General features: G+C 50.7%; 1 protein-coding gene across 1 annotated transcript in view; it reads right to left on the bottom strand.

Annotated features, from left to right (window-relative positions):
• The window catches only part of PCM1 (pericentriolar material 1), an 866,960-nt gene that overhangs the window by 661,491 nt on the left and 181,628 nt on the right, over positions 1 to 23,841 (bottom strand). The window contains 1 exon segment of the mRNA XM_030191464.1: positions 5,010 to 5,181. Coding sequence (XP_030047324.1) covers positions 5,010 to 5,181 — 172 coding nt within the window.

Below are 23,841 nucleotides of genomic sequence, written 5' to 3'. Positions count from 1 at the left end.
CACACAGTACTGGAAGTGGCGTGTGCCCAACTGAAATCGCAGATACTGTCTGTGAGCTGGCAGTATCGGGATGTGTGTATAGGCATCCTTCAAGTCCAGAGAGCATAGCCAATCGTTTTGCTGAATCATGGGGAGAAGGGTGCCCAGGGAAAGCATCCTGAACTTTTCTTTTACGAGATATTTGTTCAGGGCCCTTAGGTCTAGGATGGGACGCATCCCCCCTGTTTTCTTTTCCACAAGGAAGTACCTGGAATAGAATCCCAGCCCTTCTTGCCCGGATGGCACGGGCTCGACCGCATTGGCGCTGAGAAGGGCGGAGAGTTCCTCTACAAGTACCTGCTTGTGCTGGAAGCTGTAAGACTGAGCTCCCGGTGGACAATTTGGAGGTTTTGAGGCCAAATTGAGGGTGTATCCCTGCCGGACTATTTGGAGAACCCACTGATCGGAGGTTATGAGAGGCCACCTTTGGTGAAAAGCTTTCAACCTCCCCCCGACCGGCAGGTCGCCCGGCACCGACACTTGGATGTCGGCTATGCTCTGCTGGAGCCAGTCAAAAGCTCGCCCCTTGCTTTTGCTGGGGAGCCGCGGGGCCTTGCTGAGGCGCACGCTGCTGACGAGAGCGAGTGCGCTGGGGCTTAGCCTGGGCCGCAGGCTGTCGGGAAGGAGGATTGTACCTACGCTTACCAGAAGCATAGGGACCAGTCTTCCTTCCCCCGAAAAATCGTCTACCTGTAGAGGTAGAGGCTGAAGGCTGCCGGCGGGAGAACTTGTCGAATGCGGTGTCCCGCTGCTGGAGAGACTCTACCACCTGCTCGACGTTTTCTCCAAAAATGTTGTCCGCACGGCAAGGCGAGTCCGCAATCTACTGCTGGAGTCTATTCTCCAGGTCGGCGGCACGCAGCCATGAGAGCCTGCGCATCACCACACCTTGAGCAGCGGTCCTGGATGCAACATCAAAAGTGTCATAAACTCCTCTGGCCAGGAATTTTCTGCACGCCTTCAGCTGCCTGACCACCTCCTGAAAAGGCTTGGCTTGCTCAGGGGGAAGAGCATCAACCAAGCCCGCCAACTGCCGCACATTGTTCCGCATGTGTATGCTCGTGTAGAGCTGGTAAGACTGGATCTTGGCCACGAGCATAGAAGAATGGTAGGCCTTCCTCCCAAAGGAGTCTAAGGTTCTAGGGTCTTTGCCCGGGGGCGCCGAAGCATGCTCCCTAGAACTCTTAGCCTTCTTTAGGGCCAGATCCACAACTCCAGAGTCATGAGGCAACTGAGTGCGCATCAGCTCTGGGTCCCCATGGATCCGGTACTGGGACTCAATCTTCTTGGGAATGTGGGGATTACTTAGTGGCTTGGTCCAGTTCGCAAGCAATGTCTTTTTCAGGACATGGTGCAAGGGAACAGTGGACGCTTCCTTAGGTGGAGAAGGATAGTCCAGGAGCTCAAACATTTCAGCCCTGGGCTCGTCCTCCACAACCACCGGGAAGGGGATGGCCGTAGACATCTCCCGGACAAAGGAAGCGAAAGACAGACTCTCAGGAGGAGAAAGCTGCCTTTCAGGAGAGGGAGTAGGATCAGAAGGAAGACCCTCAGACTCCTCGTCCGAGAAATATCTGGGGTCTTCCTCTTCCTCCCACGAGGCCTCACCCTCGGTGTCAGACACAAGTTCACGAACCTGTGTCTGCAACCTCGCCCGGCTCGACTCCGTGGAGCCACGTCCACGATGGGGGCGTCGAGAGGTAGACTCCCTCGCCCGCATCGGCGAAGCTCCCTCCGCCGACGTAGTCGGGGAGCCCTCCTGGGAGGTGGCCGCAGTCGGCACCGCACGCGGTACCGACGTCGGGGACCTCACCCCGGGCGATGGGCCAGCCGGCGCCACGCTCGACGGTACCGGAGGCACAAGCACCGCCGGTACCGGAGGGGTAGGGCGCAACAGCTCTCCCAGAATCTCTGGGAGAACGGCCCGGAGGCTCTCGTTCAGAGCGGCTGCAGAGAAAGGCAAAGAGGTCGATACAGGCGTCGACGTCAGAACCTGTTCCGGGCTGTCCAGAGTGGAGCGCATCGACACCTCCTGAACAGAGGGTGAGCGGTCCTCTCGGTGCCGATGCCTGCTGGGTGCCGACTCCCTCGGCGACCCAGAGCTCTCGGTGCCGACGCGGGGAGGCGACCGGTGTCGATGCTTCTTCGACTTCTTCCGAAGCATGTCACCGGAGCTCCCCGGCACCGACGAGGAGGACGTAGAATCCAGCCGTCGCTTCCTCGGGGCCGAGGCCGAAGGAGGTCGGTCTCGGGGCGGCTGTACCGCAGGAGCCCTCAGGGTAGGAGGAGACCCACCCGAAGGCTCACCGCCACCAGCAGGGGAATGGACAGCCCTCACCTGCACTCCTGACGATGCACCACCGTCCGACGACATCAGCAGACGAGGTCCCGGTACCACCGACGTCGATGCAGTCGCCCGATACCTTGGCGCCGATGCAGAGGCCCGATGCCTCGATGCACTCGATGCAGTGGCAGCCGAGGAAGATGGTCTGGACGCTGACGACGTCGATGCACTCGAAGATCCCGGTGCCGATGCCGACGAAGAGCCCGAGAACAACACGTTCCACTGGACTAATCTCGCTACCTGAGTCCGCCTTTGAAGCAGGGAACACAGACTACAGTTCTGAGGGCGGTGCTCGGCCCCCAGACACTGAAGACACGACGAGTGTCTATCAGTGAGCGAGATTACCCGGGCGCACTGGGTGCACTTCTTGAAGCCGCTGGAAGGCTTCGATGTCATGGGCGGAAAAATCACGCCGGCGAAATCAAAATCCGAAATGACGGAAAAAGAGGGAGAAAATCTCGACCAAGGCCGAAAAGAGACCTACCCCGACGACGAAAGAAAACTTATCGGGGCAAAAAGCTGGAAGTACGGGAAGGGGTTGGCCCGAAACCCGGGGGGGGGGGGGGGGGGGGTTCCGGAGCACTTCCCGACACTTTTAAAGACTTTCCCGAAGAAAAAGAACACGTCAAAATAAATTTGGACGCGCAAGGTCGACTTTCCGGGGCTCGACACGGCGAAACACGACCGTACCGAGTGCGGACAAAAGAAGACTGGCCGGCTCGAGCCGGTTTCGGGCGGGAAGACGGCCGCGCATGCGCGGTGCGCGCGGGCGCGCGAGGACTAGCAAAGGACTTTGCTAGAGAAGTTTCCGATTGGAGGGGCTGCCGTGGACGTCACCAATCAGTGAGAACAAGCAGCCTGCTTGTCCTCGGAGAATATAGATATATACATACACCTTTATTTTCTAGTCTGTTATCACGATTAATTCTAAACACATTTTTCCAAGTCTCTTAAGTTTTATTATTGGTGCTAAATTTTTTTTGTACTTGAAATTTACTAAAGATACCTGGACTAAGAATGAGACACATAAGATGAGGGAGTTCAACTCTAAACAGACTAACAATATTTGAATCCTATTTCTCCCAAATGTTTGGGAGTTAGGCAAGGAGCAAACGAGCAGTTCATGCACTCCACCCGGGCCTTCCTGCTGTAATGCAACTCGCCAATTACCAAACATACATGGGCTGTGCCAGAAGCAAATTCCACCACTTTGGCTGAGAGTAAAGAACGCAAAAGTACCAGGCAGACAAAGCTCTCAGTTTACCCCCCATGAATATAGCTAGAGAAGAACATATTGCCCTTCCAGTACAGAAAAATATTTTGAGCAACAATAGAGAAAAAAGCCCTGCATAAAAATACTTGAACTTCCTCCATTGCAAGCGGAGTTTCCACTGGAACCTTCCAAGGGGAGAGTGCCTGAAAAGATAATGCTGTCAGGGGAATTATCAAGTCATTTTGAACTTTTACGACTTGGTGCTCTCAGTAAGAGGCCCCAAGACAGCTCAGTTCAGTGAACCCCATAACAGCCTTCGCAAATATACAGATGAGCAAAAAATGGCAGCACCTGCCACACTAAGGAATTCAGGTTGCTAAACAGAATATCACCACATCAGTAGAAGTCAATGCCATGGCTTTATCTACTCCACTACATCACACATTATAGCAGCTGCTCAAGGAATCCCTTGCAATGTATCTTACTCTTACCTCAACCAACTGGGAAGCCTTGAACACACAATGATCCCTGTGGGTCCCATTTCAGTGGCTTTTTGCAGAACATCAGACACTGCTAGGCTACAACTTTTTTTAAAAATAGTTCAGTATAATGTCTCTGAAAGAAAGCAGAGGATCTCCCAAGTACAGCAGCATAATTCATCCACTCTCCAACTCTATAGCACTCCTCTCAGCTTCTTACTGGCTACCATCACAGAGGAGCAGGCGGAGGAGGGAGCTCGGAGACCTCCGAGGTATATCCCAGCTCCAAGGTAAAATTTTCTTAAAATCCTATTGACTGAAGCCCCGAACATCTAAGGTACCCCCCTCAGTTCAACTGGAGCTCAGTTTCCAACTGGATCTGTAACTAGTCCATTATCCAGTTCAGGAGCTGCACAGTTAACTTGTCATCTATTCAGTGGAGACAGAGAAATACTGAGCATTCTGTGGCTAAACTGTGTCCTTAAGGCACAAATCACACAGAACTGCTTTGTTTCTCTGTCTCCAACCGCTAATAGACATAACCCATGTGTTCTGGGCAAGTTGAGTATGGACACTAAGGAAACCACTAATTTATGTTAGATCCTGTGATGATCAGACTGGCATCTGCCCATTCTACCTTAAACTATATAAATTTTTAACGTTGTAAACCGTTTGACAGTCTATCCAGAAAGCAGTATATCAAATAAAATGCAAACTTGAAACAAAGGAGGTCACAAAAAATGATTTAAAAAATTATCAGCTTCATCCTTTAAAGAATAGACAAGTACGCCTTTGATGCAAAATACATAGCAAATTCTGGGAAAGTGTAATAGTTTAAACAATGGCAAGCACTTTAAATGCAAATTTTAATGTGGTTGTCAAAGATAAACTTGTGGTACAAAAATAAAGTTAGTAAAATAAAATGCAACATTACTTGAGCTTTTCTGTAGCATTCAGATTCTCATCATCTTCACTTTCATTCAGAGAAGCAACAGAATGAGATGGATATGCAGCAGAGGGTAAACAGTTAGAATCACCATTCATAGCAACTACTGAATTTGTACTTCTTTGATCTGCATTCCTTTGAGGCGAGCCAGATGTTAGAACTGCAAAATATAAAGCAACCAAAATGATGTATACCTAACAGTTTGAGAACAGATACATTTAAAAGCCATTCTGTGATGTATTTAAAAAGGCCAATATTAAATTCAAAATCTTAGGCAGAAACTCTTAAAAGAAAATCAACAAAATGAAGATTAACTAGCAGGTTCACCCTGGGTTAACTTGCTGCAAATAAGCCATATCAGCAATTATTTTATGGGAAGCAAATGTAACCATCTCAGTGAAGAGCTGAACCTGTCAAGGCACCATGTAGGTAACCATTCAAAATCTCGGGCTTGCCTGTTAACTGCAAATTATATATGGTATTCTTGGTAGACCCACAAAGAATTTCAGTAGTCATCACTTTAACATTTAGATATAAATGACTGCAAGAGAAGATTAAATTGTTCTATTTTATACAAGTAGAATAAAGATATTTTTTTTAAAAAAGTTTGTCTTAGCTATTGCTTGGACTAGCAATACTATAGGTAGCTTTAGATTTCAGACCATTCAAAGGCTCCAAACCTCCTAACTAAAATACAAAGAAATCCCCACCAATCATCAAAATACTATTACACTTTTCTGCAGATTGCTTAACACCCATAATACTTCAACCTTTGTTCAAGACAAGTTGTTGGTTTATTTTATTTTATTTTTTTTAGGCGGAAGCTAACTTTCAAGATTGCCTCACTGGAAGCTTCTCCCAGATTCAGATAGTTATTTATCAACTACAGATGGGAAAATTAGGTTCTTACCTTGGTAAATTTCTTTCCTATAGTCACAGCAGATGAATCCATTAACTGATGGGTTGTATCCGACTACCAGCAGGTGGAGATAGAGAACACTGAAAAACCATAGTGCCTCTTGGACGGCTAGCCCCAACTGCCTTCTGTATTTGAGATTTCCAAAGCAGAGTGAATCATAAAGGTATAACAACAAACTTTCCTCACAGCAAACAAACGCCCCAGAACAGGAGCAATAACCATACAAAGGAGGGATGAACTCAACCTCCAGTAGAACATCATCATGTAGAAATTTTGAGAACTGGTATTCAACTTCTCCCAATGAGATCTATATCTGCATTAAAGATCTGAACAAAAAACAAGTCAGACAGGGAGGGATCATGGATTCATCTGCTGTGACTAAAGGAAAGAAAATTACCAAAGTAAGAACCTAATTTTCCCTTCCTTGTTATCAGCAGCAGATAATCCATTAACTGATGGGATGTACAAAAGCAATCCCTACTTAGGGTGGGAAAAGGCCAAACCACGAGCAAGCACTTGTGCTCCAAAAATAGTGTCCTGCTTCGCTGCAACATCCAGCCTATAATGCCGGACAAATGAGAGCTGAGAAGCCCAAGTAGCCGCACTACAAATCTCTTGAAGAGAGAGTGCACCCGTTTCAGCACACGAGTAGGAAATCGTTCTCGTGGAGTGCACCTTAAAAGCTTCAGGCAGAGACCGACCTCAAAGCAGATACGCAGAAAAAATGATTTCCTTGAGCCAACGGGCTATAGTGGCCTTAGACGCCGGGCCTCCACGCCGAAGAACTGACAACACGACAAAAAGGCGATCAGAAGTCCTGAAGTCATTTGACATCTGTAGATACTGCAACAGTGCCCTGCGGACATCCAAAAGATGTAACTGCCCAAAGGAGTGCGGGAACTCTTCCCTAGAAAAGGAAGGAAGAAAAATGGGCTGGTTCAGGTGAAATGTTGAAACCACCTTAGGCAGGAAGGAAGGCACTGTATGTACCGTTACTCCGGACTCCGAGAATTGCATTAAAAAATCCCGACAGGACAGCACCTGCAGCTCAGCCACGCGTCTAGCCGATGCAATGGCCACCAAAAAGACTGTCTTGAGAGTCACATCCTTCTCCGAAGCTTGCTTAAGCAGCTCGAAGGGCGAACACTGAAGAGCCTTCAACACCAGCCCCAGGTTCCAGGCCGGACAGGGCAACCGGACGGGAGGACGGAGCCTAAGCACCCCTCTGAGAAATCGGGCAATGTCCGGATGAGCAGTAAGGGACAAGGCAGCGACTTTCCCTCGACAGCATGATAATGCTGCCACTTGCACCCACAAGGAATTGTAAGCCAGGCCTTTTTGTAAGCCTTTCTGCAAAAGGTCCAGCACTGTCGAGACTGTAGCCCGCATGGGTGTGATCGCCTTTGAAACACCCCAAGCCTCAAATTTGCGCCAGATCCGAGCATAAGCTGCAGAGGTGGACCGCTTGCGGGCCTGCAAGAGAGTGAAGACCTTATTAGAGTAGTCCTTGTCTCTCAATTACGCTCTCTCAATAGCCAAGCCGTAAGACCAAATCGGCAGGGATCCTCCATAGACACCGGACCCTGTACCAACAGGTTCGGCACCAGGGGCAAATGCAATGGAGCGTCCACCAACATCCAGCGGAGATCCGCATACCACGGACGCCTTGGCCAATCTGGAGCTATGAGAATCATCAGACCTCGGGGTGCAGTCAAATCCACAGTAGGACTCACCCTATCAAGGGCCAAGGGGGGAACACATACAGGAGCTCTGAGGGCCAGGGTTGAGCCAGAACATCCAACCCCGCCGAGTGAGGATCTCTCCATCTACTGAAAAAGCGAGGTACTTTGGCGTTTACACTTGACGCCATTAGATCCATTCCGGGAGTCCCCCATTTGGCACAAATCTGAAGAAAAACTTCTTCTGCCAGTTCCCATTCCGCCGGGTCGATTTGATGCCTGCTGAGAAAATCGGCTTGCACGTTGCTCTGACCTGCAATGTGAGCTGCCGACAGAAGCTGCAGGTGTAGCTCGGCCCAGTGGCAAATCTGAGCAACCTCCGCGGCCAGGGCCCTGCACTGAGTGCCTCCCTGACGATTTATGTATGCCACCGCTGTCGTGTTGTTTGACAGAACCCGGACAGCAAGCCCCTTCAGAGTATTTTAAATGGCCATAAGAGCCTGGAATATCGCTCTCAGTTCCAAGCGACTGATGGACCACCCCGCTTCCACGGGTGTCCACCGACCCTGAGCACAGCTTTCCTGGCAATGCGCTCTGCAGCCTAGAAGGCTGGCATCTGTTATCACCAGGCACCAAGAAGGAAGCGCAAGAGACATTCCTTGGCGCAGCATCCTGTCGGAGAGCCACCACTCCATACTGAGCCAGGCCGCAGGAGCAAAGTTAGTCTGCGTTGATATTCCTGGGACATCAGAGACCATTGTTGACGCAGGGCAATCTGCAGAGGCCTCAAATGCGCTCTCACCCAAGGCACCACCTTCAAGGTGGCCATCATCGACCCCCAACAGATGGAAAAAGTCCCAAGCTCGCGGGCGAGGCATCCGCAGGAGCAGACAGACCTGATTCTGAAGCTTACATCACCCTTGATCGGGGAGAAAGACAAACCCTGATGCCATGCTGAACCGGACCCCCAAATACTCGAGAGACAGAGGGAGTCAGGTGACTTTTGGGTATACTGACCACCCAGCCTAGCGCCTGCAGGACTGCCACCACTCTGGCTGTGGCAAGACGACTCTCAGTTGCCGAATCCGCTCTGATGAGCTAGTCATCGAGATAAAGGTGAATTCCGATACCCTCTCGCCTGAGGCAGGCAGCTACGACCACCATTACCTTGGAGAAGGTACGAAGAGCTGTGGCTAGGCCGAAAGGCAAGGCCCAAAACTGGAAATGTTTTCCCAACACCGGAAAGTGGAGGAACCGCTGGTGTGGAGGCCAGATAGGAATGTGCAAATATGCTTCTTTTAGGTCTAGAGACGTGAGAAACTCTCCTGGCTGAACCGCCGCAATGACAGAGCGCAGGGTTTCCATGCGAAAATGTCGTACTCTGAGGGCCTCGTTGACTCTTTGTAAGTCGAAGATCGGTCTGAAACATCTGTCTTTTCAAGGCACGACAAAATAAATTGAATAGTGGCCGCAGCCGCGTTCAGCGGGAGGCACCGGGACCACCGCTCCAAGGTGCAGCAAGTCTTGTAAGGTCTCCTCTACCGCCGCCCGTTTTACGGCAGTGCCGCATTGGGACTCCACAAACATGTCTCTCATAGGGGCACCGAATTCAAGTCCAGGACCCACTGATCCGAGGTAATCTTGGTCCACTCTTCTAGAAAGAGGGAAAGATGTCCTCCTACTGCAGGCATGGAGAAGTGGAATGGTGTCCCATCATTGTGGAGGACACCCCTGAACTCCTGGCCTTGACCCGGCCCCTGCGGAACGTTTGTCCGAGCGAAAGGAGTTCCTCTGCTGAAAACGGGTACGTTGAGAAAACCCAGCAGAGCGCCCCGGGCAATACCTGTGAGCTTCACGGAAGGTCTGGAAGAGGAGGGAAACACAGAACCTTTGGAAGAAGGCCCCGGCCTATCCTCAGGTAACCGCTGGGATTTAGAGTCTCCCAGGTCTTTCACAATCTTCTCCAATTCCTCTCCAAATAACAGGAGGCCCCAAAAGGGTAGCCTCACCAGCCTTTGCTTAGAAGCCATACCAGCCACTCAATGCCGCAGCCAAAGAAGGTGGCGGGCAGAAACCGCCACAGATAGCTGTTTAGCCAAAGCTCTGACCAGATCATAAAGGGCGTCAGCCAAAAATGACAGGGCCAACTCCATGCACGGGCCAACCTCAGAAAGGGGCCCCGCACCATCGGCAGGCTGTTCCACCGCCTGCTGTATCCAGGAAAGACATGCCTGGGCTGTATAGGAACTGCAAATAGACGCCCTCAAGGCAAGGCCCGCAATTTCAAAGGCCCGCATCAGCACGGACTCCAGCCGCCAGTCCTGCATGTCTTTCAAAGCGACCCCTCCCTCTACTGGGAGAGCGGCCTTTTCTGTCACTGCCGTGACCAATGCATCCATTTTAGGCATCCCCAAAGGGGCCAAGTGCTCCTCACGCAGAGGGTAAAGCTGACCCATAGCCCTGGCCACTTCCAATGGCCCATGAGGGTCAGACCATTGAGCAGAAATAAGCTCTTGGATGGAGTCATGCATCGGAAAGGCCCAAGTTGGCTTCGTAGTACTTGCCATCCTAAGATTAACAGAGGAGGCCTCGCCTTCAGCAGGATCAATTGAGAGGGCCAGCAAGGCGTCAGAAATAAGAGCTGGCACCAAAATCCGGACCGCACTGGGATCATCCAAACCCAGTGGCAAACAGACACCCTCCTCTGGATCATCCGTCCCTGAGGGCCTGCCAGACCCCTCAGACTCCCCACAGCCCGACCGGGGGGGGGGGGGGGGGGGGGGGGGGGGGGGGGGAGGATATGCGCCACTTTCAGACGGGGAATTTACCCGTCTATGTTTAGCATGTTTCCAACGCTCGGCGGAGGAAACAACATCTGAAGCCATCCCCGGGGCCCCATCCCCTGGAGGGAAGCCAGGATGCAATACAGTGTCAGACACCTGCGGCAGAGCTCTTTTCAGCATGAACGCCTTATACATTAAAAGCACAAACTCAGGGGAGAAAAACTCGCCCTGGCCCTCCACCTCCAAATTAGGAGAAACGGATGTAGGAGCTCCTCTGGCAGCCTCTAAATGAGGCGTCCCCCTGCACTCAGACTCCTCCGCAACCGCGATCATCGAGACATGCGGCGCTTCCAAAATGGCGCCCGCTGCCAGCTCCATTGAGCAGGAAGAAACATCGCTCGCCATGCTCATACTAGCGTGAGTGTCTAAGGAGCATGTTTCACACAGCCCTGCTACTGATCTGCGTTTACCACAATGGGAGCAGCGCTTAACTCCCTCAGCAGCCATCGCCCGACTGGACGGAAATATAGTAATAAAATGGCAGCTTCGCGCCAAAACTTACCCCGTTCGGAACGGCGTATGCAGGACCTCCCCGGAGGAGCTGGGCACCACTTTCACCTCAGAAGACTGAGTCACCGAGCTCCGGTCAAGCTGCACAGAACCAGAATCTCTGGAAAAAACCTCAGAACAGCCACGCAGCAAAAGCACACTTTTTTTTTTTTTTAAACGCTGTGAGGAAAGTTGGAGGCAGGCAGCAACAGAAGGACTCTGGGAGGCGGGGGGAATGGGTAATGCAGGGAAAGGGCAACCCTATAAAGTAGGCACCACCAGCCACAACACCCCTGCTCAACTGGCAAAGCACAGGAGCCACCCCAGCCAGTCTGAAATCCAGGAGCTGATCAAGATACGTTCACACCTGCTGAAGGCAGTTGGGGCTAGCCATCCAAGAGGCACTATGGTTTTTCAGTGTTCTCTATCTCCACCTGCTGGTAGGCGGATACAACCCATCAGTTAATGGATTCATCTGCTGCTGATGACAAGGAAGTGCAACATTTTACAAAGAGGAAGAGGAGAAGATCATAAAGGGAAAGGGGCAACTCCAACACTGCATCCTTTCTTTTTTTTAGTTTTTTTATTTATGCTTTTTCAAAACCATACAGAACCAAGATTAGAACACATTTCCATCACTTGGATGAGTAACTTTGATAATTGTTATACATTACATTTTTCATATCCAATCTGCTACTGAAACCTTCTTGTATTTCCTCATCTCCCTCCCTCCCCTCCCCTTCCCCCCTCCCCACCCCCTTAGCAATCCTTTTAGCATTAACAACACTGCATCCTTTCAAGCACATTTCACCCCTTCAAGCACACTGCACCCCATCACTTATTAAACAAGCGGCCAAACATTCCACTCAGCCACCTATCCAAATCCACTATCATATACCTGCCCTAATGCTCAATAACACATGAACACAGCCCAATTTGTGGACATCCCACCCATTCTAAACACTTAACCAAATGGATGAATGGCAGGTGATAAATGTAGTTCACTCTGAGTAAAGAGGAGTTACTAGTGGTGTGGTGTAGTGGTCAGACCTTGAGTTAGTTCTTTATTGCATTCTGATGATACTTCAGAAGGGCTACAGGGAAAGGTTTGCCACTGAAGTCATGGGTAACATGAAGAATCTAGTGAAGTTTGAGGAATGATACTGGATTGTAGGAGTTAAGACAATGCTAAAAAAATGCAAAGCCATACTACTACTACTACTATTTAGCATTTCTATAGCGCTACAAGGCATACGCAGCGCTGCACAAACATAGAAGAAAGACAGTCCCTGCTCAAAGAGCTTACAATCTAATAGACAAAAAATAAATAAAGTAAGCAAATCAAATCAATTAATGTGAACGGGAAGGAAGAGAGGAGGGTAGGTGGAGGCGAGTGGTTACAAGTGGTTACGAGTCAAAAGCAATGTTAAAGAGGTGGGCTTTCAGTCTAGATTTAAAGGTGGCCAAGGATGGGGCAAGACGTAGGGGCTCAGGAAGTTTATTCCAGGCGTAGGGTGCAGCGAGACAGAAGGCGCGAAGTCTGGAGTTGGCAGTAGTGGAGAAGGGAACAGATAAGGATTTATCCATGGAGCGGAGTGCACGGGAAGGGGTGTAGGGATGGACGAGTGTGGACAGATACTGGGGAGCAGCAGAGAGTACATTTATAGGTTAGAAGAAGAAGTTTGAACAGGATGCGAAAACGGATAGGGAGCCAGTGAAGGGTCTTGAGGAGAGGGGTAGTATGAGTAAAGCGACCCTGGCGGAAGATGAGACGGCCAGCAGAGTTTTGAACAGACTGGAGAGGGGAGAGGTGACTAAGTGGGAGGCCAGCAAGAAGCGGATTGCAGTAGTCTAAACGAGAGGTGACAAGGGTGTGGATGAGGGTTTTGGTAGAGTGCTCAGAAAGAAAGGGGTGGATTTTACAGATGTTGTAAAGAAAGAAACGACAGGTCTTGGCACTCTGCTGGATATGAGCAGAGAAGGAGAGAGAAGAGTCAAAGATAACTCCAAGGTTTCGAGCTGAGGAGACAGGGAGAATGAGAGAGCCATCAACAGAAATAGAAAACGGGGGGAGCGGGGATGTGGGTTTGGGGGGGAAAATGAGAAGCTCGGTTTTGGTCATATTTAATTTCAGGTGGCGTTGAGACATCCAGACAGCAATGTCAGACAAGCACGCTGAAACTTTGGTTTGGATGCAAGGTGAGATATCAGGGGTAGAAAGGTAGATTTGGGAGTCATCAGCATAGAGATGGTAGGAAAAGCCATGGGATGAGATTAATGAACCAAGGGAAGAAGTGTAGATAGAAAAGAGGAGGGGACCAAGAACAGAACCCTGAGGTACGCCGACAGGCAGAGGGATAGAAGTAGAAGAGGATCCACCAGAGTGAACACTAAAGGTGCGGAGGGAGAGGTAGGAAGAGAACCAGGAAAGGACAGAGCCCTGGAATCCAAGTGAGGACAGGGTATCGAGAAGTATGCTGTGATCGACAGTGTCAAAAGCAGCGGAAAGATCAAGAAGAATGAGGATGGAATATTGACCTCTGGATTTAGCCAGTAATAGGTCATTGGAGTCTTTAGTAAGCGCAGTTTCGGTTGAGTGGAGAGGGCGAAAACCAGATTGTAGTGGGTCAAGAATAGCATGTGAGGAAAGAAAATCAAGGCAACAGCGGTGAACAGCAAGCTCAAGTAATTTGGAGAGAAAAGGATGGAGGGAGATGGGTCGGTAATTAGAGGGACAAGTAGGGTCGAATGAAGGCTTCTTAAGGAGAGATGTGACCACAGCATGTTTAAAGGCAGCAGGGACAGTCGCAGTGGAAAGTGAGAGGTTGAGAATGTGACAGATAAAAGGAATAAGAGCAGGAGAGATGGCATTAAGAAGGTGGGTGGGAATGGGATCAGAGGAACAGGTGGTACATTTTGAAGGAGAAGTGTAGTTTCCTCAATAGTAACTTCAGGAAAGGAGGAAAGGGAATGAGGGGAAGGAGAGAGAGGAGAACGGACTAGTGGAGGGAGAGGTGGTGAGGTAGAGAAAGCAAGGTTTATCTTTTGAACCTTGTTGTGAAAGAATTCAGCAAAGGTCTGAGGAGATAATGAAGGGGGAGTTGGGGGAGGGGGCACCTTGAGGAGAGTTCAATGTGGTGAAAAGAAGTCGAGGATTAGAGCCAAGAGAGTTGGTCAGTTGGATATAATAATCCTGTTTGGCACGTAAAAGAGCAGATTGGAAGGAGGTCAGCATGAACTTAAAGTGTAAGAAATCAGCAAGGGTCCGAGATTTCCGCCAGAGGCGTTCGGCGAAGCGGGTACAGGAACGTAGGTAGCGGATATTAGAAGTCAGCCAAGGTTGCGGTTTTGTACGCCTTACAGGGCGGGTCATCAAAGGTGCAAGAGTGTCTAAGGCAGAGGATAGAGTATTGTTGTAAGAAGAAACAGCCTCATTGACAGTAGTATAGAGGGTGATGTTCTGTGCACGAAAGATTGGAAAACAGAACTCATGCTATCTGATAATCTTTAGGTAGCAAAGCCAGGATACTTGGCTGCATATGGAAAATGAAGATACATACCTGTTGCAGGTATTCTCCGAGAACAGCAGGCTTCATATTCTTACGTGTGGGTCATCGTCCGCGACGGCCCAGGAGATCGGAACTTTCTTAGAAAAACCTAGAAGTTTAAAGCGTGCTCGCCCTCGCGGACCCAAGTGCATCGTGCATGCGCGAGCCGCTTCCCGCCCGCAACGCATCACCAAACTAGTTTTATATAAAAGAAGAAACAGGAGGAGGGAGGGTTGTAAGAATATGGAGCCTGCTGTCCTCGGAGAATACCAACTTTATAAGGTTGGCAACAGAGCTAGAAAGTAATGGTGTGCCTGGAATGGGGCCCTAGATACCACACTTTAATAACTGGTATAAGCACTGATGCGGGACAGATGGTCCATTGTACAGAAGCAAATGCCCAGCAATTTTATTTATTTTTTTTTTTTTTACAGGTTTAAAAGGATTTATATGGTTCTTGCAACAGGAATACAGTAGAATGCAATGGCCTTATGGGCCTCTCTCTTTGCTGCAGTTAAAGGAGGAACAAGTAGCCTTTTCAAATGCCCCTTTGAGTTGGGAGACGGATGTTGTGAACCATGGCTTAAAGCTTGGGAAGGCTCCAAGATTAGATGTTTAGGCTTGGAATTATATAAAGGTTTACGTTTTCCTGTAGGGTGACCACTGCAAGCTGTGTATTCCCATGCTTTGGAGCATGCTTAGTTCTTGGTGGATATGGGGAAAGCCTTAATTGTGGTACTCCATAAAAAAGGCATGGACCTTCAATTGGTTGGCTCTTATCACCCCATATATTTGATTATTATTATTGTGAAAAATCTTGGCTGCAGTGATGGCAAATAGAGAGGTTGTGCCAGACCTTGTAGAAGATCAGACAGGATTTGTAAAACGCCTCAGCGGGATAAGGAACGGAGTCTGATTGCAGCCTTATTGCAGGATAAGGGAGTAATCCTCAGCCTGCACGTGGAAAAGCATTTAAGGTGCTGTGGAATTACTTGGAGGGTGCACTTGAAGCGCTGGAGTATGGGGGGTACAAATGATACAATTTGTCAAATCTGATGTAATATAATCTGCTGCTACAGATAAGGTATGGGTGTATTAAGTTCTTTCACTGCTTTTTGATGACTGGATATTTTGAATAGATCATGGAATATTTAAGACTATTAAATATAATATTACCTCATTTCTATTTTTTGTCATTATTGGTTTTTTAATATAAAATATCTGGGGAGTGTACTTAAAGAATCTTATGTAGTACTTTTGTGAATGTTCTTTTAAGTGTGGTGTAAAGCGAATGCTACATACCTGTAGAAGGTATTCTCCGAGGACAGCAGGCTGATTGTTCTCACTGATGGGTGACGTCCACGGCAGCCCCTCCAATCGGAATCTTCACTAGCAAAAGCCTTTGCTAGCCCTCGCGCGCCGATGCACACCGCGCATACGCGGCCGTCTTCCCGCCCGAAACCGGCTCGTGCCGGCCAGTCTCATATGTAGCAAGACAAAGAGAAGGGAAGACTCAACTCCAAAAGGGGAGGTGGGCGGGTTTGTGAGAACAATCAGCCTGCTGTCCTCGGAGAATACCTTCTACAGGTATGTAGCATTCGCTTTCTCCGAGGACAAGCAGGCTGCTTGTTCTCACTGATGGGGTATCCCTAGCCCCCAGGCTCACTCAAAACAACAAACATGGTCAATTGGACCTCGCAACGGCGAAGACATAACTGAGATTGACCTAACAATTTTACCAACTAACTGAGAGTGCAGCCTGGAACAGAAAAAACATGGGCCTAGGGGGGTGGAGTTGGATTCTAAACCCCGAACAGATTCTGAAGCACTGACTGCCCGAACCGACTGTCGCGTCGGGTATCCTGCTGCAGGCAGTAATGAGATGTGAATGTGTGGACAGATGACCACGTCACAGCTTTGCAAATCTCTTCAATAGTGGCTGACTTCAAGTGGGCTACCGACGCTGCCATGGCTCTAACATTATGAGCCGTGACATGACCCTCAAGAGCCAGCCCAGCCTGGGCGTAAGTGAAGGAAATGCAATCTGCTAGCCAATTGGAAATTGTGCGTTTCCCCACAGCCACTCCCCTCCTGTTGGGATCAAAAGAAACAAACAATTGGGCGGACTGTCTGTTGGGCTGTGTCCGCTCCAGATAGAAGGCCAATGCTCTCTTGCAGTCCAATGTGTGCAGGTGACGTTCAGCAGGGCAGGAATGAGGACGGGGAAAGAATGTTGGCAAGACAATTGACTGGTTCAGATGGAACTCCGACACAACCTTTGGCAAGAACTTAGGGTGAGTGCGGAGGACTACTCTGTTATGATGAAATTTTGTGTAAGGGGCCTGGGCTACCAGGGCCTGAAGCTCACTGACTCTACGAGCTGAAGTAACTGCCACCAAGAAAATGACCTTCCAGGTCAAGTACTTCAGATGGCAGGAGTTCAGTGGCTCAAAAGGAGGTTTCATCAGCTGGGTGAGAACGACATTGAGATCCCATGACACTGTAGGAGGCTTGACAGGGGGCTTTGACAAAAGCAAACCTCTCATAAAGCGAACAACTAAAGGCTGTCCTGAGATCGGCTTACCTTCCACACGGTAATGGTATGCACTGATTGCACTAAGGTGAACCCTTACGGAGTTGGTCTTGAGACCAGACTCAGACAAGTGCAGAAGGTATTCAAGCAGGGTCTGTGTAGGACAAGAGCGAGGATCTAGGGCCTTGCTGTCACACCAGACGGCAAACCTCCTCCATAGAAAGAAGTAACTCCTCTTAGTGGAATCTTTCCTGGAAGCAAGCAAGACGCGGGAGACACCCTCCGACAGACCCAAAGAGGCAAAGTCTACGCTCTCAACATCCAGGCCGTGAGAGCCAGAGACCGGAGGTTGGGATGCAGAAGCGCCCCTTCGTCCTGTGTGATGAGGGTCGGAAAACACTCCAATCTCCATGGTTCTTCGGAGGACAACTCCAGAAGAAGAGGGAACCAGATCTGACGCGGCCAAAAAGGAGCAATCAGAATCATGGTGCCTCGGTCTTGCTTGAGTTTCAACAAAGTCTTCCCCACCAGAGGTATGGGAGGATAAGCATACAGCAGACCCTCCCCCCAGTCCAGGAGGAAGGCATCCGATGCCAGTCTGCCGTGGGCCTGAAGCCTGGAACAGAACTGAGGGACTTTGTGGTTGGCTCGAGATGCAAAGAGATCTACCAAGGGGGTGCCCCACACCTGGAAGATCTGTCGCACTACACGGGAATTGAGCGACCACTCGTGAGGTTGCATAATCCTGCTCAACCTGTCGGCCAGACTGTTGTTTACGCCTGCCAGATATGTGGCTTGGAGCACCATGCCGTGACGGCGAGCCCAGAGCCACATGCTGACGGCTTCCTGACACAGGGGGCGAGATCCGGTGCCCCCCTGCCTGTTGATGTAATACATGGCAACCTGGTTGTCTGTCTGAATTTGAATAATTTGGTGGGACAGCCGATCTCTGAAAGCCTTCAGAGCGTTCCAGACCGCTCGTAACTCCAGGAGATTGATCTGCAGATCGCGTTCCTGGAGGGACCAGCTTCCCTGGGTGTGAAGCCCATCGACATGAGCTCCCCACCCCAGGAGAGACGCATCCGTAGTCAGCACTTTTTGTGGCTGAGGAATTTGGAAAGGACGTCCCAGAGTCAAATTGGACCAAATCGTCCACCAATACAGGGATTTGAGAAAACTCGTGGACAAGTGGATCACGTCTTCTAGATCCCCAGCAGCCTGAAACCACTGGGAAGCTAGGGTCCATTGAGCAGATCTCATGTGAAGGCGGGCCGTGGGAGTCACATGAACTGTGGAGGCCATGTCGCCCAACAATCTCAACATCTGCCGAGCTGTGATCTGCTGGGACGCTCGCACCCGCGAGACGAGGGAGGTAGGCACGAGCCGTCCGAGAATCCAGCAGAGCTCCTATGAATTTGAGTCTCTGCACTGGAAGAAGATGGGACTTTGGATAATTTATCACAAACCCCAGTAGCTCCAGGAGGCGAATAGTCATCTGCATGGACTGCAGAGCTCCTGCCTCGGATGTGTTCTTCACCAGCCAATCGTCGAGGTATGGGAACACGTGCACCCCCAGCCTGCGAAGTGCCGCTGCTACTACAGCCAAGCACTTCGTGAACACTCTGGGCGCAGAGGCGAGCCCAAGGGTAGCACACAGTACTGGAAGTGACGTGTGCCCAGCTGAAATCGCAGATACTGTCTGTGAGCTGGCAGTATCGGGATGTGCGTGTAGGCATCCTTCAAGTCCAGAGAGCATAGCCAATCGTTTTCCTGAATCATGGGGAGAAGGGTGCCCAGGGAAAGCATCCTGAACTTTTCTTTGACCAGATATTTGTTCAGGGCCCTTAGGTCTAGGATGGCACGCATCCCCCCTGTTTTCTTTTCCACAAGGAAGTACCTGGAATAGAATCCCAGCCCTTTCTGCCCGGATGGCACGGGCTCGACCGCATTGGCGCTGAGAAGGGCGGAGAGTTCCTCTGCAAGTACCTGCTTGTGTTGGAAGCTGTAACACTGAGCTCCCGGTGGACAATTTGGAGGTTTGGTGGCCAAATTGAGGGTGTATCCTTGCCGGACTATTTGAAGAACCCACTGATCGGCGGTTATGAGAGGCCACCTTTGGTGAAAAGCTTTCAACCTCCCTCCGACTGGCAGGTCGCCTGGCATTGACACTTGGATGTCAGCTATGCTCTGCTGGAGCCAGTCAAAAGCTCGTCCCTTGCTTTTGCTGGGGAGCCGAGGGGCCTTGCTGAGGCCCACGCTGCTGACGAGAGCGAGCGCGCTGGGGCTTAGCCTGGGCCGCAGGCTGTCGAGAAGGAGGATTGTACCTACGCTTACCAGAAGAGTAGGGAACAGTCCTCCTTCCTCCAAAAAATTGTCTACCTGTAGAGGTAGAAGCTGAAGGCTGCCGGCGGGAGAACTTGTCGAAAGCGGTATCCCGCTGGTGGAGCTGCTCTACCACCTGCTCGACTTTTTCTCCAAAAATGTTATCCGCACGGCAAGGCGAGTCCGCAATCCGCTGCTGGAATCTATTCTCCAGGTCAGCGGCATGCAGCCATGAGAGTCTGCGCATCACCACACCTTGAGCAGCGGCCCTGGACGCAACATCAAAGGTGTCATACACCCCTCTGGCCAGGAATTTTCTGCATGCCTTCAGCTGCCTGACCACCTCCTGAAAAGGCTTGGCTTGCCCAGGGGGGAGCTTGTCCACCAAGCCCGCCAACTGCCGCACATTGTTCCGCATGTGTATGCTCGTGTAGAGCTGGTACGACTGAATTTTGGCCACGAGCATAGAGGAATGGTAGGCCTTCCTCCCAAAGGAGTCTAAGGTTCTAGAGTCCTTGCCCGGGGGCGCCGAAGCATGCTCCCTAGAACTCTTAGCCTTCTTTAGGGCCAAATCCACAACTTCAGAGTCGTGAGGCAACTGAGTGTGCATCAGCTCTGGGTCCCCATGGATCCGGTACTGGGACTCGATCTTCTTGGGAATGTGGGGATTACTTAGAGGCTTGGTCCAGTTCGCCAGCAATGTCTTCTTGAGGACATGATGCATGGGTACTGTGGACGCTTCCTTAGGTGGAGAAGGATAGTCCAGGAGCTCAAACATTTCAGCCCTGGGCTCGTCCTCCACAACCACCGGGAAGGGGATGGCCGTAGACTTCTCCCGGACAAAGGAAGCGAAAGACAGACTCTCGGGCGGAGAAAGCTGCCTTTCAGGAGAGGGAGTGGGATCCGAAGGAAGGCCATCAGACTCCTCGTCAGAGAAATATCTGATGTCCTCCTCCTCCTCCCACGAGGCCTCACCATCGGTATCAGACACAAGTTCACGAACCTGTGTCTGAAGCCACGTCCACGATGGGAGCGTCGAGAGGTAGACTCCCTCGCCCGCACCGGCGAAGCTCCCTCCGCCGACGTCATCGGGGAGCCTTCCTGGGAGGCTACCGCACTCGACCACAAGCGGCACCGATGTCGGAGACCTCACCCCGGGCAAGGGGCCACCCCCGGTACCGGAGGGGAAGGGCGCAACAGCTCTCCCAGGATCTCTGGGAGAACGGCCCGGAGACTCTCGTGCAGAGCGGCTGTGGAGAAAGACATGGAAGCCGATGCAGGTGTCGATGTCAGAGTCTGTTCCGGGCGTGGAGGCTGTTCCGGGCTGTCCAGAGTGGAGCGCATCGACACCTCTTGAACAGAGGGTGAGTGGTCCTCTCGGTGCCGATGCCTGCTGGGTGCCGACTCCCTCGGTGACCCAGAGCTCTCGGTGCCGACACGGGAAGGGGACCGGTGTCGATGCTTCTTCGACTTCTTGGGACGAAGCACGTCACTGGAGCTTCCCGGCACCGACGAGGACGTAGAATCTAGCCGTCGCTTCCTCGGGGCCGAGGCCGAAGGTCGGTCTCGGGGGGCTGTACCGCAGGAGCCCTCAGGGTAGGGGGAGACCCACCCAAAGGCTCACCGCCACCAGCAGGGGAATGGACAGCCCTCACCTGCACTCCAGACGAAGCACCACCGTCCGACGACATCAGCAGACGAGGAGGTCCTGGTACCACCGACGCCGACGCAGCCTTCCGATGTCTCAGCCCCAATGCAGAGGGTCGATGCCTCGATGCACTCGATGCATTCGCAGGCCGAGGATGAAGGTCTGGACGCTGGCGACGTCGATGCACTCGATACTCCCGGTGCCGATGCCGACGAAGAGCTCAAGAACAAAACGCTCCACTGGGCCAATCTCGCTACCTGAGTCCGCTTTTGTAAAAGAGAGCATAGACTACAGGCCTGCGGGCGGTGCCCAGCCCCCAGACACTGAAGACACGATGCGTGCCTGTCAGTGAGCGAGATTACCCAGGCGCACTGGGTGCACTTCTTGAAGCCGCTGGGAGACTTCGATGACATGGGCGGAAAAATCTCGCCGGCGAAATCGAAACTCGTAATTGCGGTAGGCACCAAAAATGAGGGGAAGAAAAATCGACTACCCCGAAGACGAAAGAAAACTTACCGGGACAAAAACTGGAAGTAGCGGAAAGGGAAAAAAGACCGAAAAGGTCCTCTTCCAAAATCCTTTTTTTTTTTTTTTTTAGTATCGAAACCAAAAAGGAGACGCGCGAGGTCAACTTAAGGGGCGCGAACGGCGAAACACGACCGTACCGAGCGCGGACAAAAGAAGACTGGCCGGCACAAGCCGGTTTCGGGCGGGAAGACGGCCGCGCATGCGCGGTGCGCATCGGCGCGCGAGGGCTAGCAGAGGCTTTTGCTAGTGAAGATTCCGATTGGAGGGGCTGCCGTGGACGTCACCCATCAGTGAGAACAAGCAGCCTGCTTGTCCTCGGAGAATTTTCTTTGTATAGGAAGTAAGGCAGATTAAGTGGTGGTATGCATTTTATGTTACTTTATAGTCCTTTTAGAAAGGCATGCTAGCATTTTTAGGATGTGCTAAAAATCAGCATGCTGAAAAGACCCCCATAGTGCCTTAAAGTATATTTTGTTGCAACCCAAAATTAGTCAAAGTACACTATGTTCCGTATTTAATAAGATTTGAAGTATGAACCATGTACAAATGTTTTTTGCTTTCAGCTGTTTAAACCAGTAAGTGAAATCTTTTTTCTTAATTAATAATCAAGTGGTATACACACGATCATATATGGATAGTTAACAAGTATATGTTTTTTAAACAAGGTCTGTGCTAATATTTGATAATTCTTTTTATTTTATTATTTATACTAATATGATTCTATGTGTTCGGTTTGATTTCAAGCCCCTGGGCAAAACATGGCATTGTCGGACTTTTATTTATTTATTTACTTATGGGTTTAGTAGTGGATAAATTAGACAGTCATCCCCATATTGCTTATCTTCACCCTGTAACCTTCAGAAATGAGAACCAGGAAGGAGACGAGGGGACAGGGGGTCAGGAACTCAAAATCAGCATGTTCATAGATTTTATTTTCTCATCCTTGAGTGATCCCTGTCACAGCTTACCCCGTGTGACAGATTCTACACTTAACATGACCTTTGAGAAAGCGAATGATACATACCTGTAGCAGGTGTTCTCCGAGGACAGCAGGCGGATTGTTCTCACGACTGGGTTGACGTCCACGGCAGCCCCTCAAACCGGAAGAAAAAAATCTTGCGGGAGGTCCCGCACGCAGGGTACGCCCACCGCACATGCGCGGCCATCTTCCCGCCCGTGCGCGACCGTTCCCACTCAGTTAAATGACAAGCAAAGAAAAGGGGAAAAACACAACTCCAAAGGGGAGGAGGGAGGGTAGGTGAGAACAATCAGCCTGCTGTCCTCTGAGAACACCTGCTACAGGTATGTATCATTCGCTTTCTCCGAGGACAAGCAGGCTGCTTGTTCTCACGACTGGGGTATCCCTAGCTCCCATGCTCACTCAATACAACAAATATGGTCAATTGGGCCTCGCAACGGCAAGGGCATAACAGAAATTGACCTACGAAGAACAACTAACTGAAAGTGCAGCCTGAACAGAATAAAACCGGGTCCAGGAGGGTGGAGTTGGATTCAAACCCCAAACAGATTCTGCAGCACCGACTGCCCGAACAGACTGTCGCGTCGGGTATCCTGCTGGAGGCAGTAATGTGATGTGAATGTGTGGACAGATGACCACGTCGCAGCCTTGCAAATCTCTTCAATAGTGGCTGACTTCAAGTGGGCCACTGACGCTGCCATGGCTCGAACATTATGAGCCGTGACATGACCCTCAAGAGTCAGCCCAGCCTGGGCAAAAGTGAAGGAAATGCAATCCGCTAGCCAACTGGAGATGGTACGTTTCCCGACAGCGACCCCCTTCCTAATGGGGTCGAAAGAAACAAACAATTGGGCGGACTGTCTGTGGGGCTGTGTCCGCTCCAGATAGAAGGCCAACGCTCGCTTGCAGTCCAATGTGTGCAACTGATGTTCAGCAGGGCGGGTATGCGGTCTGGGAAAGAATGTTGGCAAGACGACTGACTGATTAAGATGGAACTCCGACACTACCTTTGGCAGGAACTTAGGGTGAGTGCGGAGGACTACTCTGTTATGATGAAATTTAGTATAAGGAGCATGAGCTACCAGGGCTTGAAGCTCACTGACTCTACGAGCTGAAGTAACTGCCACCAAGAAAATGACCTTCCAGGTCAAGTACTTCAGATGGCATGAATTCAGTGGCTCAAAAGGAGGTTTCATCAGCTGGGTGAGGATGACGTTGAGATCCCATGACACTGCAGGAGGCTTGACAGGGGGCTTTGACAAAAGCAAGCCTCTCATGAATCGAACGACTAAAGGCTCTCCAGAGATGGCTTTACCCTCTACACGATAAGGG

This window comes from Microcaecilia unicolor, chromosome 2 (genome assembly GCF_901765095.1).
Source record: "Microcaecilia unicolor chromosome 2, aMicUni1.1, whole genome shotgun sequence".
NCBI lineage: Eukaryota > Metazoa > Chordata > Amphibia > Gymnophiona > Siphonopidae > Microcaecilia > Microcaecilia unicolor.
The sequence above is the reverse complement of the archived record's forward strand: the minus strand, read 5'-3'. Positions and strand labels throughout refer to the sequence as shown.